Consider the following 18,756-nt stretch of genomic DNA (forward strand, 5'->3'; position numbering starts at 1 on the left):
ACATAGATTGTAAGCTCTACTGGGCAGGGACCTGTGTCTGCAAAATGTCTCTGTAAAACTAGCAGCGCTATACAAGAACATGCTATTATTATTATATAATTTGGGCAAAATAAGTAATCTTCGTTGGTCATTGCAACCTTGAAAAAAGCGCAGTCTCATATAGACGGGCCTAATTGTGTTTTTGCTTTCCCTTTTGTTTTTTTACCCCAATCACACGCTTTACTGTAAAATCATTTTGTTGGTTGCTCCTCTTATTAGAGGAAATGTCTGAATCGGGGGATTTCCAAGATCAGGACTGGGATAATCCAACACGAGGAGACTCCCGCGTTCTGGAGTGACCTACTTAAAAATAGTGCATTTCCCTTCTTCCAAGAGGCCACTTGGCAGCTTCCTGTCTGTAAGCAAAGCAAACCTATCTCACCAGCGTCTCAAAGGTTTCATTAGTCTCCCCGATGGAAGTCTAAAACTTTTTCAATAGAACTCACATTTTTCCAAAATTAACAAATGGCATTGATCTGTGTCCTTGGAAGCGGATATGCCGGTAAGGGACGTGCAATATTTTTGGGGCACTTTATTTCAACCAAATCCTTTAAAAACGGGATTTTACAGGCTTTCCTCTAAAAATATACATTCTACTGTGCAATAAAGAACATCATAGAATACTTTCCACTGTCTAATGCTTCATGTGTTGTATATATCAAATTGAGATAACAGTAGGCCCACCTAGTGATTGGCTAATAACGGCAAGTGCACAAACCATAAAAATCAGATAGAGGCATACGTTACCCAAACGCAAGGCTCAAAGTAAAGCAAGCATATTGCAGGTAAGTGCAGAAATCAGAGTATTGGTTATTAGTACACAAAGATCCAACGTTTCGGTCCTCAATATAGGACCTTCATCATGAAGGTCCCCCCTCTCCCTCCCTCCCTACCTCACTAAAGTTCCCTAATGTTTACATCCTAAATTCTCTCCAATCCCCAAAAAACAACGTTCAAGACATCCTTACCGCAGGAATGCGCCCCACACAGAGAGAACACAGCAGATCTGGGCAAAATCTGTGTGTAGGGGCTACTTTTACTTCTGTGAACGTAGGATAGCATAGGAGGTTCACAGTATGCATATGCCCAGCCTCATTATATACGGACGTATGTATTGGACAGCTACATCCCATGGTAGCTAGTGAAGACCCGTATATACTCAATGAATAAACATTACATTCATTTGATTGTATGGATCAATAGGGATCCAATTTAAAGCTGTTGAGGTCACAGAATGTGACTGCAAAATATTTTATCTTCTTCATTCTTTATAACTTGATCTAGGGGAATCTAGGAGGGGAATGGAAAAGGTCTCCACATCTTCCACTCAACCGCGCAGTTTCGGGGAACCTTGACTCAGGGCGAAATGCGAAAAATTAAGCCATCAGCAATGCCCCCTGATACATATGGCCAACTGGAGCTTGTTCTAACATAGACAGGTTACTCCAAATTCCTGTCCCATATGCGTTCCAGCGTGGAGGAGTGCGGAGTCCTCTCTGGTGATGACGATATTTTTGGGGGGATGGATTAGCCAATTTTTTTTGAACAGTTGATGTTAAAAAAAAAAAGTGAGCTTCTTTATTTTAAAAGCAATATAATCTCGGGACTCCAGGTGGCAACGTCTATTGATACGTTGACAAAAAACCTCAGGCAGTGAGACAGCCTTTACAGGCGTACAATGCAAAGGAAAACACAGCCAGACTCTCTTTTAGGGAAAATAATTAACCCTGCTGCTCCTTCTGCTCTCAAGGGGTTAGGCTGCCGCCATCACACATATGCCCCATCAGCCTCACCAGTATAGCTTAGACCTTTCCACCAGAGCGTACGTCTCCCCGTCTCCGATGAAATCCCCGCAGCGCCCACATTGGAAGCAATCGGGGTGATACTTGTGCTCTCCTGCCACCTGTCAGAGAAAAAGCTTGTATCAGGGAGATGGAAGGAGGGGAAGGAGGGAGACCTTCCACTGACATGTACTGAGTTTTAGGGAATCTTAATAAAGAACAAAGCAGAAAAATAATACAGCAATCTCCCATATATTATAATTTTTTATGGGATTTACCAGAGTCGATCGAACCGGCCCAGGAGCTAGAGGTATTTCATTATACTTAGGCCACAGGGTCACCAAGAGGAAAGCTGCAATGTCCTCTCTCGAAGACGTTGCAGCTTTCTATTGGCCACCAAACTGAGGTTGGCATCGGCAGCCATTTTGTCTACTCAAATATCTCAAACTTACAGAAAGTATACATTTTAAGAAAGTATTTAGGTAACAGAAAACATTTTATTAATACATTTAACTGTACATTGAGGTATATTTTGAAAAATAAATAGTACAATTACGATCGCATTTAAATATTATGGCATCTCCCTAAGGTAGTGGTACTCTGCCCTCCCAAGTACAACCACACTTCAGGCCACTGTGCACATCTGTTTTAACCCTTTGGAAGCATTGCTCTGCTGAGATCATTAAAATCGATGCACCCAGGTGGCACCTTCATGCAGCTGGGTACTTACCATAACCAGTCCCTTGGTGATGTGCTCAGAGCAGCCATGGCACATCCCCCCAAAGCGCGCCCAGTAGTGCTTCTTGCAGAACAGCCTCCCGTCCTTCTCATAGTACCGGTGAGACAGGGACACTCCGCAGTCGCTGCACCTGTAGCAGAGAAGTATGTCAGACCTGAAGCTAGAGGGCAATAAGGGCAGATCTGTCCACAGTACTGATTTGGCCAGGGCAGTCCAATGTTTTGGAAGATAAATGTTGCAGTGTCACCTAAGGCCTCGCTCATGGTGGCGGCGCGGGTGCGCACCACCGCATGCACTCCTGCAACCCCAGCGATGTGCTGGGCTGCAGGAGATTGGGGAGGCGAGCAGGAATGTGGCTAATGTGTCAGGGATGCGTCACAAGGCTGGTTCACCCTCATTGGCTGAACCAGCTCACGTGACGCTGACGTCACGCGACTGCAGCCCGAAATCCCAAATTTTCTTGTCGGGCCAAAATGTAGCCGCGTCGATGCGCTACAGCGCACTTGAGGAACTACAGTAGGACGCCAGCACGTGCACGTAGCGACGCCGCCACCATGAGCGCGGCCTAAGAACGAATACCAAAGTTGCAATAAAGTAAAAGCAGTCACAATTCAGCAAGAACATATTTATGGATTTTGCCCTTGCAAGGTTCGGTCTCCGGTAGTATCCTGCTTCCACTCGTCCTCTTTCCCTGCCTGTTTAATAGCTGCCCTCATCATCAAGTCATTATTCCTCTCGCTATTCTATTCTCCAGCTTCTTCCTTAGCCAACCTACTGTACTGTAGGTTACCCTGTAACTTTTTCTCACTGCAGCACAGCTGTCTTGTTGTCTTCAAAGAGCAAGACATGGCGAGATCAGTGATTTCCAACCTTTTTTTGGTTAAAGAATCCTATCATTATATTGTGAGATTCTGCAGAACCCCAACCCTCTCTAATAGCGCGTCTGAGATCAGATGCATTGTATGGAACCCCAACCCTCTCTAATAGCGCATCTGAGATCAGATGCATTGTAAGGAACCCCAACCCTCTCTAATAGCGCGTCTGAGATCAGATGCATTGTATGGAACCCCAACCCTCTCTAATAGCGCGTCTGAGATCAGATGCATTGTAAAGAACCCCAACCCTCTCTAACAGCGCGTCTGTGATCACATGCATTGTAAATTCTTCAGTAATTGGTACCATTTTCCAATGACCTGGAAATTGCACGGAACCCCTTAAGGATGCCCGGGGGAACCCAAGAGTTCCTAGGAACCTCTGTTGAAAAACCCTGGGCTAGATCGAGGTACAGTTACGGAGCTACATAATTGCCATGAGTAAAACAAGTTGCTTACTTAAAAATGTATCTAGTACAAATAGCGTGAATTACACTGTAACAATTTTTTTTTAAGCGTGACATCAATTCTGTCTCCTGCTTCCAGTGACTTCAGGATTTTCTCTTGCATGCTGTACATCAGGAAAAAGGCAGATACAGAGCCAAAGAAAAGGGAAGGATAGTCGTGGTATGGGAGGCAGTGACAAGAGGACAGAGACAAAAGGGAGAAGGGCACATAGGAAGAGACAGGAGAGAGAAGGGACAGAACAAGCATAGCGACAGAAGGACAGAGACAGGTGACAGTGTTGGAAACTCAGGACCCCATTTAGCAATGGAGGCGACTTTTTCTCCCCCGGACTTTTAACTCCAAGTAAGGGTTCGTGCGGTCTATGTACGAAAGCAATTTTAAACTGAAATGTGACCATATTGCGCCTCTTTGCACCAATATATCAGGGACTTTGCTCCAGTTTTTGCGCCATGCGCGTCATGTTTTTTGGGGGCATGTCAATACTGGGAGTTAGGAATTATGAATGAGATGTATACAATTCTGCCGTTTTCTACTTTCAATCTTCGCCAAAAGTCCGCCCGGTATGAAGTGACGTTACCATTCTTGCTTAAAAATCGGAGCCGTGTGTAAGGAACTGGAGCAGCAAGTTTGGTGCCTATAGTATGACGCAATTTGGGAGCAAAATTGGTGAATTGCATCAAACGAGTTTATCTGTGCGTTGATACATAGACCCCGGCATATCTTGTTATGAAATATCATGGCAAACTATTTTTGTAATGAGAGATCTTTGTAAAACTCCTTGAGTTGCATGTCAGGAGTAGTCTCACTGAAATGAACTTTTAGCAAGCAGACAAGAGATGTGTTAGGCGGGAATTATGGTCCCTGCGTGGCCGCGTGAGAACTAGCGTGCCACCGCGCGTACTCCTGCAGCCCAAGCGATTTGTGAACTTGGCTGCAGGAGATAGGAGACACGTTACGGGGGTGTGGCAGACACGTCACCAAGCTGATCGCCCTCGTCGGCTGAACCCGCTCACGTGCAGCCGCCGTGAAATACAAAATGTGTTGTATTTTCAAAACGCGGCCGCGTCATCGCGCATCTCCGCCTGCAGGCGCGCAGGCCCGGGGGTAGCTCCCATAAGAAAATACAGCAGAGTGCTTGCCGGGTGCAGCAGCGACGCCAGCACCATAATGCCAGCCTTAGTGTGTGTGTCTCAGGACGTGGTGAGGATACTTCTGCTGTGGGATGAAGGAGTGGCTCAGTGTCTCAATGGCTCAGTGAGTAAAGACACTGACTCTGAGACAATAACACTGTGTTTGAAGCCTGATTCAAATCTCGGTGTCACCTCCATGTGACCTTGAACAAGTCACGTTACCTCCCTGGACCTCAAAATGCAGCATTCCCCGGGCAACACATACCTAGTTAAAAGTAAAACAACATCTTGCATTTATAAAATGCCCATCAATTCCACAGCCCTTAACAATTATAGTTCAGAGACACGCAGCCACCTCCATGCACCCTCCCTTTGTTAACGTGACTTTAATAGCAAACATACAGAGATTGAGACACACAACCCCACGGTAAAATATGAGCAGCAGTTCCTGACATCTCACACTAGATGGTGTTTAAAGCTGTTATATAGAATGACACAGGGAGGAAGTACAGTGCAGAAGAGAGGCGTGTTATCCATCGACATAATCGATGGGGCAGTAGAAATAGCTGAATGGACTTGGTGGTAATATCTCAGGGGAACCCAGCTTGATTCCCGGCATCCGCTCCTTTTTTACTATGGGCAAAATGTAGAAAGCGGGTGTCTTCCAGCGCAGTAAGGTACCTAGTGCCAGAAGACTGCTCACTAACTATTGGCTGGTAGTCCTCTGTGCCTCCAAAATTAGATTGCAAGCAACTCATGGTGCCTCAAAGTCTATTTTCAGCACAGCGTAAATTACCAGCGATATGCAAAAAAAATTTATACTAAGGAGAACAGGGATCTAGGGAAGAAAAACAGAGACCAACAGAATTTTGCTCACTCTAGTATCCACGACAGATTTGAGTCTCTTGAGTTTTGTGCATGTAGGATTGTGGAGGCGGGAGATGTGAATTTATAGAGCTCTTCCTATTTTCTTGTAGCGAGAGGAAGTGAAGCTGCAGAAGCCCATCATACATTGTATGTGTAATACAGTACATCCCAAGCTGTCTTAGTATCACAATGCACACACACTTTCTCTGTCTCTATTCTACAATCATACAGTAGGAGAGGCTTCCTCAGTGTGGGCTAGTGTGAAACACAAGGACAGGAGCACTCTCAGTATGTGTCAGTGTCACACACAACGATGTATGCATGTCTTTATTTATATAGCGCCATTAATGTACATAGCGTTTCACAGTAGTAATACACATGACAATTATATAAATAACAAATAATACAAATAACAGATCATGGGAATAAGTGCTTCAGACATAAGTAACATTTACGAGGAGTCCCTGCTCCGAGGAGCTAACAATCGAATTGGTAGGAAGAACGTACAGAGACAGTAGGAGGGCGTTCTGGTAAGTGTGTCTGCAAGGGGCCAAGCTTTATGTATCATGTGTATATTATTAGCCACGGTGCTACTCATATGCTTCTTTAAGCAAGTGTCTTAAGGTGGGTCTTAAATGTGGATAGAGAGGGTGCTAGTCGGGTATTGAGGGGAAGGGCATTCCAGAGGTGTGGGGAGGTAAGTGAGAAAGGTTTAAGGTGGGAGAGGGCTTTAGATACAAAGGGGGTAGAGAGAAGACATCCTCGAGCAGAACGCAAGAGCCGGGATGGTGTATAGCGAGAAATTAGGGCTGAGATGTAAGGAGGGGCAGAAGAGTGTAAAGCTTTAAAAGTGAGGAGGAGAATTGAGTGTGTGATACAGGATTTGATAGGAAGCCAGGAGAAGAATTTCAGGAGGGGAGACGCTGAGACAGATTTAGGAAAGAGTAAAGTGATTCTGGCAGCAGCCTTTAGGATAGATTGTAGGGGGGACAGGTGGGAGGCAGGAAGGCCGAACAGCAGGAGGTTACAGTAATCAAGACGGGAGAGAATGAGGGCCCGAGTCAGAGTTCTAGCAGTCGAGCAACATAGGAAAGGGCGTATCTTTGTAATATTGCGGAGAAAAAGCGACAGGTTTTAGAAACGTTTTGAATGTGTGAGAGAGGAGTTGAGTGTGACCCCTAGGCAGTGTGCTTGGGCTACTGGGTGAATAATAGTACTTCCAACAGTATGGATGCCACACTCTCAGTATGTGTCAGTGTCACACACAAGGATGGGGCACTCTCAGTATGTGTCAGTGTCACACACAAGGATGGGGCACTCACAGTATGTACTAGTGTGAAACACAAGGATGGGGCACTCTCAGTATGTACTAGTGTGAAACACAAGGATGGGGCACTCTCAGTATGTGTTTGTATAAACACAAGGATGGGGCACTCTCAGTATGTGTGACTCCTTGAGAAAGCGCCATTTGGCGTGAAATGCTTGGAAGGAACATTTTGTATTTTTCAGTATGTCCTGAGTAAAGCTTTGTACATTTTTATCAATTGAGTTCCCGCGAGATCTGTTGCGAGCTGTGACCTGGACGCATTGGATCAATGTCCACTCTCAGTATGTGTCAGTGTGACACACAAGGACGGGGCAATCTCCAGTATGTGTTAGTGTGACACACAAGGACAGGGGGAAGTCTCAGTATGCATTAGTGTCACACACAAGTACAAGTGGAAATCTAAGTATGTGTTACTGTTGTATGTGTCAGTGTCACACAGAAGTACAGGGCAACTGTCAGATTGTGTTAGTGTCATACACAAGTACAGGGCAACTGTCAGTATGTGTTAGTGTCACACACAAGTACAAGTGGAACTGTCTGTATGTGTTATTGTCGTATGTGTCAGTGTCACACAGAAGTACAGGGGATTTCTCAGTATGTGTTAGTGTCACACACAAGTAGAAGGGGAACTCTCAGTATGTATTAGTGTCACACACAAGGACAGGGTAACACTCAGTATGTGTTCGTGTCACACATGAGAAGGGCTCTTTCATTTGCTATGGTCACACACAGGTAGGGGAAGGACTCACCTATAACACATTAAAAAGCAATGCAGTTTGGTTATCTATAGCACAAGTACAGTACTTAATAACAAAGTCAGGCATTGTGTGTGTGAATGGACCACTGTGGGAACCCTTTGCCCATGTAAATGCAGCACTGTATTGCGGAGGCTCATCACATACTGTAGGAAGGTGTTAACCCAGCATTGCATTGTGGGAGTTCCATGGATTGATATAAGGCTGTATAAAGCCTTTTGGAATAAAATTGAGCCAGTGGTGTTTTTTTGTTTTTGCTTTTTTTTTTAATGCTGGTATTCAAAGCTTTATTTTTTCTATTGAGAAAAGAGGGGTACAGAGAGAAAAAGGTCTGACTCAAAAATAAAAGGCAGCCTCAGGTTGATAAACTGGAGCTACTTCTTTGCACAGCAAGGTGGTAATAAATCAAGCAATGTTTTTATATACTTTGTGGGCATTTCACACTTTGTTCAAAATTATTGTAACAGGGCATTATAGGTGTCGATATTAGCTGAAGAGTTAAACATGCAATGCACTGTAGTTGTCCGTGGTAGATGATGGTTAGAAAGCAATGCATTGTGGTTGTTTGACGCGCCGATCGCGAATAAAATAACAATACATTGACTTTAGATGTCAAAAGGAAGGGTTAAAAGGAGAGAATATCCAGGCACTCCAATTGTCTTGATAAAAACGATATACCTGGTACCATGAGTGCTCCAAATCCAGTACAATAGAAAGGGTTAATAATACAGCCTTGCACTGTGGGTATCCGGAATGAGGAAAGGATCAAGAGGGCAATGCATTGTGCATCGAGGAATCTCGAGCCCAGGAAAGGGTTAATATAACAGTGCATTGTGGGTATTCCTGGCAAAAGGAGGGGGTTACTTACTATAATAATGCAGTGGGGGTATTTCTGAAAAAGTAAAGCGCTAACATACCAACACTCTGGGTATTCCTTGTTAAGGAAAGGGTTAATATAACAATCTATTGCGGGTGCTTCTGGCACAATGAGCCAGAAAAGCATACTGTAGCAATGCATTTTGGCTCTCCTTGGCCCAGGAAAGGGTTAACACAGCAATGCTTTTGTGGGTGCACTTTCCCTTTAAGAGACAGCTCTCGTCATCCTATTGTCCTGGTTCCTGCAGAGACACTGAGCTGGCCAACCATGAGTATCCCTGGAAACCAGCAATACCGCAGCCTGCAGCATAGCTCTGTATGTGGGCTGCATTATAACCACTGACTGCGTGTCTGGGTTACAGATACAGTATAGACATACACACACCCACACAGATGATAGATAGATAGATAGATAGATAGATAGATAGATAGATAGATAGATAGATAGATAGATAGATAGATAGATAGATAAAGATAGGAGTGAGTTTATATAGAGGGAGACCTGTGGTGGTGGTGTGTGCACAGGAGAAGCAGGGTAATGCATAATTAACAATTATGTCATTTCCATTCATTGAATGAAAAGTTAATGCATCATGAACTCTGTGCTACCCTGCGTCTCATAATATTACATGGGAGTTTGCCCAACTATAATAAATGATATGTTTGTGGGTATTTATTATTATTTATTTGTAACGTGCCAACATAATCTGCAGCACATTATATGGAGACATAGATGTGTACAAGGAGATTTAGATCTGTGTGGATATATAACGACAAAACTGTGATACTATTAATAGTGTGTGAGAAACAGATCCGCCCGACTGCAGATTATTTATAAATGCACATGTGAGAGGTGTGACACTATTTGAGTCATTTATCAAAAACAAAACAAAGTCACATTATTTTTAATGGGGCTTTTACTTCAATACATCTGGTGTTGTTCCTTCCCCTGTGAAAATAAAAGTAAGGGGAAAATATCTTTATGAGTGGTCTTCATATTTCAAAAAGAGCAATGTCATGCTCTGTCTATAAAAACAAAACGGCTGATATATCTATATATATATATATATATATATATATATAAATGTATTTAATTGTAGAGCACCAACATATTCCGCAGCGTGGTACAATGGCAAACACTGTGTGTGTGTGTGTGTACATGTATATGGTTTGTGCTGCTGTGCAAATATATGCATATATCTGTGCCCTTCCACCCCCACTTCTATAGGGCATAATTAAGGTGACGCAGTGACATGAGTGTTCTGCAGGTCCGTTACTTCACCAGAAAGCACTGAGCTGCTCGGATTGCTCCATTTAAAGCCTCGCAGTAGATGAGCGGCCAATCAAAACGGAGAGGGTCAAGCGGAAGCCTGCATTAACCCCTTAGAGCCCTGCGACGCCCCCTTCCCGGCTCCGCTTTTATACTCCGAGAGGATTAGTGCATCGCTTCACCTACCCTTCCCCTCCCAGAAATATCTGCTGAGCCTCAGCCCCCCCCCCATCGCCCACAGTTGTAGGGAGAGGGAGTTCTGTGAAAAGCATCACGCCATTCACCCCCTCCCAACCAGAGCAGCTTTCCCCAGAAACGCTAATCAGGTCTTGGCTAGAGAAATGAAGATTATCACACATCACAATTTGGCGGCACCCGAGTACCTCATTTCCTACAGGCCATCTCGCCATTAACCCCTCTGCGTGTCCCAAAACATGCAGGTCCGCCACTCTTAAGGGCCATATACCATACAGACTATGTTATGCACTTCTTTCTTTTAGGGGGGAGATGATGGACCGTGATGGGAACGGAAATGGAGTACCTTCCACTTTCATTCACGTCCTGGGACTCGACGCCAAGCCATCTCGCTGTGGAGTTCCCGGGAGGACCGGCGGTGGCACTTAGTTACCGTCGGTCTTTCGGCACTGAAAGGGTTAAACCAGGGAGGTCAACCTTCCAGGACGAACGTGTGTGCAGTTTGGGGGTTCTGGACCAAAACATGATGTTTTGATGGTAAAAAAATAAATTATTTCATCAGTGAGACTCCATTAAAGTGTATGATGACTGACTCCAAGTCAGTGAGACTCACAGAATGTCAGTTAGAGTGGACATGCCGTGATTTTAAGTTGCTTTTTATTTAACACTGTTTCATTAACCGCATCACCCTATTAACCCTTCTCAGTCAAAGATGTGCGGGGCACTCTCATAAGTGGTCCAGGGTCATGGGTGCCCAACTCCAGTCCTCAAGGGAAACCAAAAGGTCCGGTTTTCAGGATATTCCTGCTTCAGCACAGGTGGCTCAATCAGTGGCTCAGTCTCTGAGCCACCTGTGCTGAAGCAGGGTATCCTAACAACCTGAACTATTAATAGCTCGAGGACTGCAGTTGACCACCCTTGCCCTAGGGCATAAGCAACTGCACAGGGCGCCCTTATTTATACGGAGACAGTGAAATTATTATTCCATTAAAGTGTTATTGGTGCTTGGCCCAGAATTCTCAATTGCCACTTATTAGGGCCCTGTGACCTTCACATTTGTGAAATTCTGTGTAATGAAGCTACTGTCACCGTGTAAGAAATAGGCGACTTTTAGCAATCATTCCCGTTACGTGTAACCGAAGGTATAAAAATTGTCCTGTGTGGAGATAAAAACGAGTGAAGTGGCAGGCGGGTGTCACTCCGTGAATCCTTTCACTGCAGTGCAATGCGCTGCAGGTCCCCGCGGGGCAGTGAACAAATTAACCTATTCTCTGCCAGGGAGAATTGCAGAGCGTTTTACCCCCTGAATCTCTAACCCGCCAAAGTTCTGCACAAAATCAAAATCACTTAAAGAACTCATTTAGAAACCGGGTGATAAAGCACTCAACTCGCTGTACTCAGCCAGGAGAGCCGCAAAACATTGCGAGATTAACCCTCTGGGCACCCAAAGATATAGCTGCTATGTCACGGGGTCGGCAACTCTAGGGGCCCCATGGCATAGTACCTACGTCATAATGTACCTGCACGCTTTTGTAGGGGGTGAGCGTTCTGAACGTGATCTTACAGGTAGGTGAGAAGTAAAGAGTGATGCACTGTGCTTATGTGCATGTCATTACCCAGAATCCCTGGCTGCAGTGGAAGCCCTGTTTGCGAAGTGATAATGGGGACAGGGTTGCAGACCCGGCCTGATACATGCAAATGCACCACAAGTGGTATTTTTATTTACTGTTCACAGGTAGATGAATGGAAGAGGGCTCCTCCCCTTTCCGTTCCGTCATCACATGATCGCAGGTGCTGGAGGGGACGTGGCATTCTGGTGCCGTGGTCCCTCCGTTACTCAAAGGCTTAAAGGGGCAGTTTTCTTTTTTTTTATAGACTATGTAATTGGCTTTGGTATAAAGAATCAATCAGTGCAGACCGCTTGTAATTTCCTAATCTGAAACCGGGTGTCCTCCCAAACTGATGCATGCTTTCCGAGTCACAAGACCATGGCAACAGGGTCAGCCTTGCCTCTGGCAGCCAATAGAAAGCCGCAAATTCATTAGGAGACGATGTACCGGCTTTCTGTTGGTGACCCGGGTGGACATATTTATAATCTTCCTTTATATATAAAAAAAAAAACCTTTTGGCGCTTGGGAACCGGCAACTATGGATCAGCTCCTAGGGTTCCCCGGGTACAGGTAAGCTAGAACAATTCAATATTTTGGCAACGATGGGCAGGGGAGAGGGGGAAGAGGGAATGGTGCTTTAAAAGTAACCATCTTATTTCCATCTTGGGAACACTGTATTGAAGCTGATTAGTTTATCTGATAAGCTAACAGTGTTAATTGTTAACTGTTAATTCTAACAATGGAAGCATAATTACTTCTGCAAACACGGTAACAGGGCTAAGCTTGCAATTTTGATGACAGTGTTATTAGCCAAACACATTACTTAAACATTGTGAAACTCCTCCAAAGCATTTGGTTACTATGAAAATATCAATAGTTTAACACGTTATTTTAAACTACTAAGTGATATGACATTTAAAAAAATGACATGTATTTGGCATTGTAGACAGGGTCAGACTGGCCCAGTGGAGACCCGGGGATATCCTCATTGGATCCTGGCCCATCGGCCTATTCTCTCTTTCTCCTCGGTGCTAAGGGAGATGGGATGTGCTGTCGCAGATCGGAGCTACTCCCTGCGGTCAACTTTTTAATGCTTGTGTGCTGCTAAATACTATCCCGCTCAACACTAGTTCTGAACGTATGAAGAGGAGAACGGCAGTGTTATTGAGCACACCAGCATAAAGCAGTAGGCTTCATCATTAACAAGAGATGGAGAAAAAACATAGTGGAGTATGAAAGCTCATCGGAAAGAGCAGCTAGAATTGTCATTCAGTTGTTAATAATAATAGCATGTTCTTGTATAGCGCTGCTAGTTTTACATAGCGCTTTACAGAGACATTTTGCAGGCACAGGTCCCTGCCCTGTGGAGCTTACAATCTATGTTTTTGGCGACTGAGGAACAGGTAAAGTGACTTGCCCAAGGTCACAAGGAGCCGACACCAGGAATTGAACCAGGTTCCCCTGCTTCAGACTCAGTGCCAGTCAGTGTCTTTACTCACTGAGCCACTTCTTCAGCCAAAGAGATACTGTACAGGCTTCAAATAATCCAAGTGTATGCTCCAACATCAGTCACACAGGAAATGAAGTGGAAGACTTCTACCATGGAATCAACCAACCTAGCAACAACAACAATTGTCACCTCAAGATCGATGTGGGAGATTTCAATGTAAAGATTGGTGCCCATCAGAAAAACAAAGCATCAGTTGGTAATTATGGTTACGGCAAAAGGAATTAACGTGGGCAGAGATTGGTAGAATTTACAGAATGTGAAAACCTCTACATAATGAATTCATTCTCCAAGAAGAATCCAAATAGAACATGGACATGGAATGGACCCAATGGAGTCAAGAATGAAATGGACTATATCCTAATTAACAAGAAACACGTGATTGAAGACTGCACAGCCCTAAACCGTTTTGACACGAGGAGTGATCACCGATTGGTTCGCTGCAGATTACATCTGAATGTGAAGTTGGAAAGAAGAAAACTGACTAAAAAGAAGACAAACACAAACATCAAAACCTGAAGAATAACAGCAGAGAATTTCAACTAGAACTGAAAAATTGCTTCAGGTTCCTCAAAATGCATTGGGACACATTAAAAAGAGGCACTCCAGGCAACACGATGCTTTTTTAAAATAGGATTGAAGCAGAGGGTCCCCAGAGCTGAACCATGTGGATTTCAGCTCTGGGGACCCCGCTTCTCCATCGGTGCTGCTGGTATCTCTGTGCAGTGTAAAACTCCAACTAATGAGGAGGTGATAAGAAATGAAGCAATCCCAAGGCGGAAGAATAAGAATTGAATATGCAGATCTATGCAAGACAATCCACAAACGTATAACTGAAGATGTAAGAAAATTTAACTGGTAGGGGGAAGAAGACTACTGAAGATGACAAAAGCTTAAAGAGGACAAAAAGCAGTGACTTATGGTTGGGAAGAAGCAAATCATTGCACTCAAACAAGACCATAGATCAACTACAAAAGACTGTGCACTTACAGTATCATAAAGAGAGTGCAGGACTTCTACATGAAATTATATGTGGACACAGATAACACAGGGCATAATCCAGCAGAGGACAAGCGAGAAGAAATCACCAATGATGTGCCATGTGACCGTACAGAAGAAATGGCAAAAGCAATAAAATCCATGAAAAATGGGAAGGCTCCGTAGAAGCTGAAATTACAACTGAAATCTTGAAAGAAGCTGGGGAAGAAGTATAAAAAATAATTGCAAAACTCTTTACATGCTGCTTGAAGAACAGGAAAATTCCAGAGCAGTGAAGTACTGTAATTCCATAGTTATCCTCCTCCACCAGAATGGGACAAAGAAGACCTTAAGGCTTTGGTCCCGCTGCGTGCGCTCTACTCACCATCTGATGGTGTCCTCCCGAGCCGGTCCCAGTCCCTCCTCCCTGCACAGCTCACTCACTACACGCTGTGATGCGTCAGCCGCCAGGGGATGCAAGAGAATTGTAACCCCAAGCAGCGACGCGTCACGTGGTGTGGCTGTGAGCCAATGAGAAGAGGAGGAGGGGAGGCTTCGGGGAGGAAAACAGCTGCACAACCAATGGAGCCCCCCCCCGGCTCCCTCCCACAGACTCTCTCCTCATAGTCTGTGTCTGCAGTGTCAGCAGATGCACGGTGGGGGAGGGAACCCCTGGCATTCAGGAGAGGAGGAGGAGGGGAGGCTTCGGGGAGCGGGGAGCAGAGGTGGGGGGAAAGCAGCTGCAGCATCAAGGGAGCCCCCCTGCTCCGGCCCACAGACTCTCTCATACTCTGTCAGCACTGCAGATGCACGGAGGGGGAGGGAACCCCTGGCACAGTGTGATGGCCCCGCCCCCAACGTCATCACCACGCCCACCCGAGCCGTTTTGGCTGCGCCCCCCACTCCAGCTCCCTACAGACCGCAGATAGCGGTCAAGTGCCTCTCCACGTGCCGCCTGTCTGCAGTGCGGGCGCGTGGTCTGAGGCAGCGGGCCTTAGCCTAAGAATACAGACCAATCAGTCTACTTCCAACTACTAAACGGCTACAACTGACCCTGGACTTCACCCAGCCTACAGAACATGCTGGATTTGGCAGTGGATACAACACAATGGACCAAGTCATACAAGAAGTCATTTCTCAAAGTAATGAACACGATCTACCACTCAGTTTAGTATTCAAAGATTAAGAAAGGCCATTTGATTTTGTCTACACCTTAACGGTGCTACCATAGATGCATTAAGAAGACAAAGTGTTGAACATTTACGATAATGCCACATCAACCATTAGATTACATGAAGACACGCAAGATAAGGATCAGCGAGGAAGTGCGACAGGGAGACACCATGTATGTCACCCAAGCTTTTCACTGCAACACATGAAGAATTGTTCAAGACATTAGATTAGGAAGAAAAGGGAATCAAAATCAACGGTGAATATTTGAGTCACTTACGATTTGCAGATGACATTGTTATTTTTGCCCAAAGTCCAGAATGCCTCCAGCAATAAATTGGAGAACTCGCAGAAGCAAGTGAGCATGTGGGTTTCCGTATGAATCTCAGCAAGTCCAAAGTGACGTTGAACAAAGGTGGGTATTCTGCTGGAGGCAGTGTGTCAGAGCACAGCCATGAATGATCAGGAAAGCAGCTTGTGGTTAAAAGATATTCTTTATTCGGACATCATGGTGCAGTCAGGAAAATGGAGGGAGCTCTTACGCGTTTCACGCCTCGTTGGCGCTTCGTCAGAGAGTGAAAAAGTAATGCTGGGACCCCCTTGATATAGTGCCTCTCATTGCGTTTCAAATTGCTCACAGCCGCGGCTCGATTGGCCGGAAGTGACGACACCGGAAGTCAGGAACCGGATGTGACGCGACGGGCTCCATGCATGGATGGTTTGTTTACAAGCTATGCTTGTAGTCATGGAGATCGCAGCGTCATCACTCCGTAGCAATGGGGAAATCATAATTACAAACGGGACCCAGCATTATCACCCCACCATACAAAAAACATACATAATCAAAGGTGGTGGTTAAAAACAACATCTAAAGCATATAAACTATGCATAAACTGAAGGACTCTTTGTAAACAATTTGATATTATCCATAATGTATGGTCGCAATCATATTTGTAAACGTTTTTGAGTGTCTGGTGACATATGTAAATAGTTTATAATGATAAAATTTAAATCATTGATCCGGGTTGTATAGTCTATATTGCGATCATACATGATGGATTAATATATCAGTAAAAATCTATTGTGCCAATTTTTTGCATGAAAGTATACATTTGGAACAGTTGCACAGATATACTCGAGGTGATTTATGAAAGACTGATGACTATATCTAAGCAATGGGTGAAGCATATGTTATACATCTCGTTATAATTACATTCTATTATTTTTAAGGAAATAAAGACAATATGAGAAGAGCAATGTATATACATCATGATATTTTAAATAGTCTTGTGATGTATTGTAAATATATGCATTATTTTTGATGTGCATAACATTAGGTACAACAGGTTAGTTCTTCTTTCAACATAGAATTATTGATGTATGGAGAAATAATGAACATACATTTCACAAGAAGTGCTTGAGTTCCCAATCTGTATTTATACCCCCGGGTGCCAAAGACCCGAGGGTATAAATCCAGAACATTTCTCTCTGGTTCAGTACATTCTCTCTATTACCTCCTCTTGTGTGTCTAGGAATGTGTTCTAATGCACTGAATGAGAAAGTGTCACTGGAGCCTTTTGGACAATATGAGAAATGTTTAGACACTGGTAGGTTAGGATCTTCCTTTTTTATTGATCTTAGGTGTTCTGAAATTCTCACTTTTAGAGGTCTGATCGTCCTCCCAATATAGGTCATACCACAAGCACAATTAAGTTTATATATAACATAATTGGTAGAACATGTCATAAATTGTTTTAGTTTGTATTTCTGACACGTATATTTATTAGTAACTGAACTTAGTGGTGTAGCATATCTACAGTATGTACATTTGCCACATTTGTGGAAGCCTTTTGGGAGTCTATCTCGGGATGTCTTGTGTCCTGCAGTGAATAAGCTAGGAGATAGATGATATCCTATGGTTTTTGCCTTTTTATATACAAATTTTGGTAGATTATTTGTGACCGATTTCAGCCCTCTATCTAGTTCTAATACCCTCCAGTGTTTTTCTATGATGCTTCTTATCTTACTGGCCTGGTTGCTATAGGTGGTGATGAAGAGCGGGGTCTCAGATTCAGGTTCTGTGATCTTTGTTTTTATTGTTTTTTTCCTCTGTTTTGTATTTTTCAACAGTTCTGAACGATTTAATTGCAGTGCATGCATAAATGCAGACTGTATATCTGTTTCTTGATATCCTCTGTTCCTGAACCTCTCGTTCAGTATCTCCGACTGTTGTATGAAGGCTTCTTCAGTAGAACAAAGCCTTCTCAGTCGGAGATATTGACCTTTGGGTATGCCTCGTAATAGAGGTCTCGGATGGCTACTGTTTGCCCTTAGCAGAGAGTTGCGGGCATTTGTTTTACGAAATAAATTCGTTTGAATTGTACAATTCACATCTATGGATAATCTTATATCCAAAAAGTCTATATGATTAATGTTTACTAATGATGTGAATTTTAAATTAAAAGTATTGTCATTCAGATAGTTGATAAAAGCTCCCAGTATGTCGTGGTCCCCCTCCCATATCAGGATAAGGTCGTCTATATAACGACGGTAAAAGATAATGTGCTTACGAAAAGGATTGGTGTCACCGAAAATGTGTTTATTTTCCCAGAAGCCCATAAAGAGGTTAGCATAGGAAGGTGCAAAGGAAGTACCCATGGCAGTGCCCTGTTTTTGAAGATAGAAGTGCTGGTCAAAAAGAAAGTAATTGTGCTGTAATAAAAATATTATGCAATCCAAAAGAAAAGTGATTTGTGGAGTGTGTAAATTTGATAAATTAAGGAAATGAGTGACAGCTAGGATGCCAAGATTGTGACTAATAATTGTGTATAGTGATGATACATCTAGTGTGACCCATGTATAATTGTGACACCAAGTGATCTCTTGTAACAAATTTAGTAAATGTGTTGAATCTCTGATATAGGACGGGAGAACCACTACTAGGGGTTGGAGATAAATATCCACGTACCTAGATACACCATCTCCCAAAGATCCAATGCTAGAAATTATTGGCCTGCCTGGTGGATTCTCCAGGGACTTGTGGATCTTTGGGAGATGGTGAAAAATAGGTACTGTGGGAAATCGGTTAAATAGATATTGAGATTCTTGTATTGACAATACCCGCAACTCCCTACCAAGGTCAATCAGTGTTTGTAGCTCTCCAAGATATAAT

General features: G+C 43.9%; 1 protein-coding gene across 3 annotated transcripts in view; it reads right to left on the reverse strand.

The window, feature by feature from the left end:
* LIMK1 (LIM domain kinase 1) overlaps nucleotides 1-18,756 on the reverse strand; it is a 62,091-nt gene that overhangs the window by 18,425 nt on the left and 24,910 nt on the right. For all 3 annotated transcript variants that reach the window (XM_075594501.1, XM_075594502.1, XM_075594503.1), the window contains 2 exons: nucleotides 2,551-2,689; nucleotides 1,833-1,942 (listed from right to left, as the gene is read on the reverse strand). In XM_075594501.1, the coding sequence (XP_075450616.1) occupies nucleotides 1,833-1,942; nucleotides 2,551-2,689 (249 nt within the window). The remainder of the gene's footprint in view (nucleotides 1-1,832; nucleotides 1,943-2,550; nucleotides 2,690-18,756) is intronic.

The sequence above is a fragment of the Ascaphus truei genome, chromosome 3 (genome assembly GCF_040206685.1).
Source record: "Ascaphus truei isolate aAscTru1 chromosome 3, aAscTru1.hap1, whole genome shotgun sequence".
NCBI classification, from domain to species: Eukaryota; Metazoa; Chordata; class Amphibia; order Anura; family Ascaphidae; genus Ascaphus; species Ascaphus truei.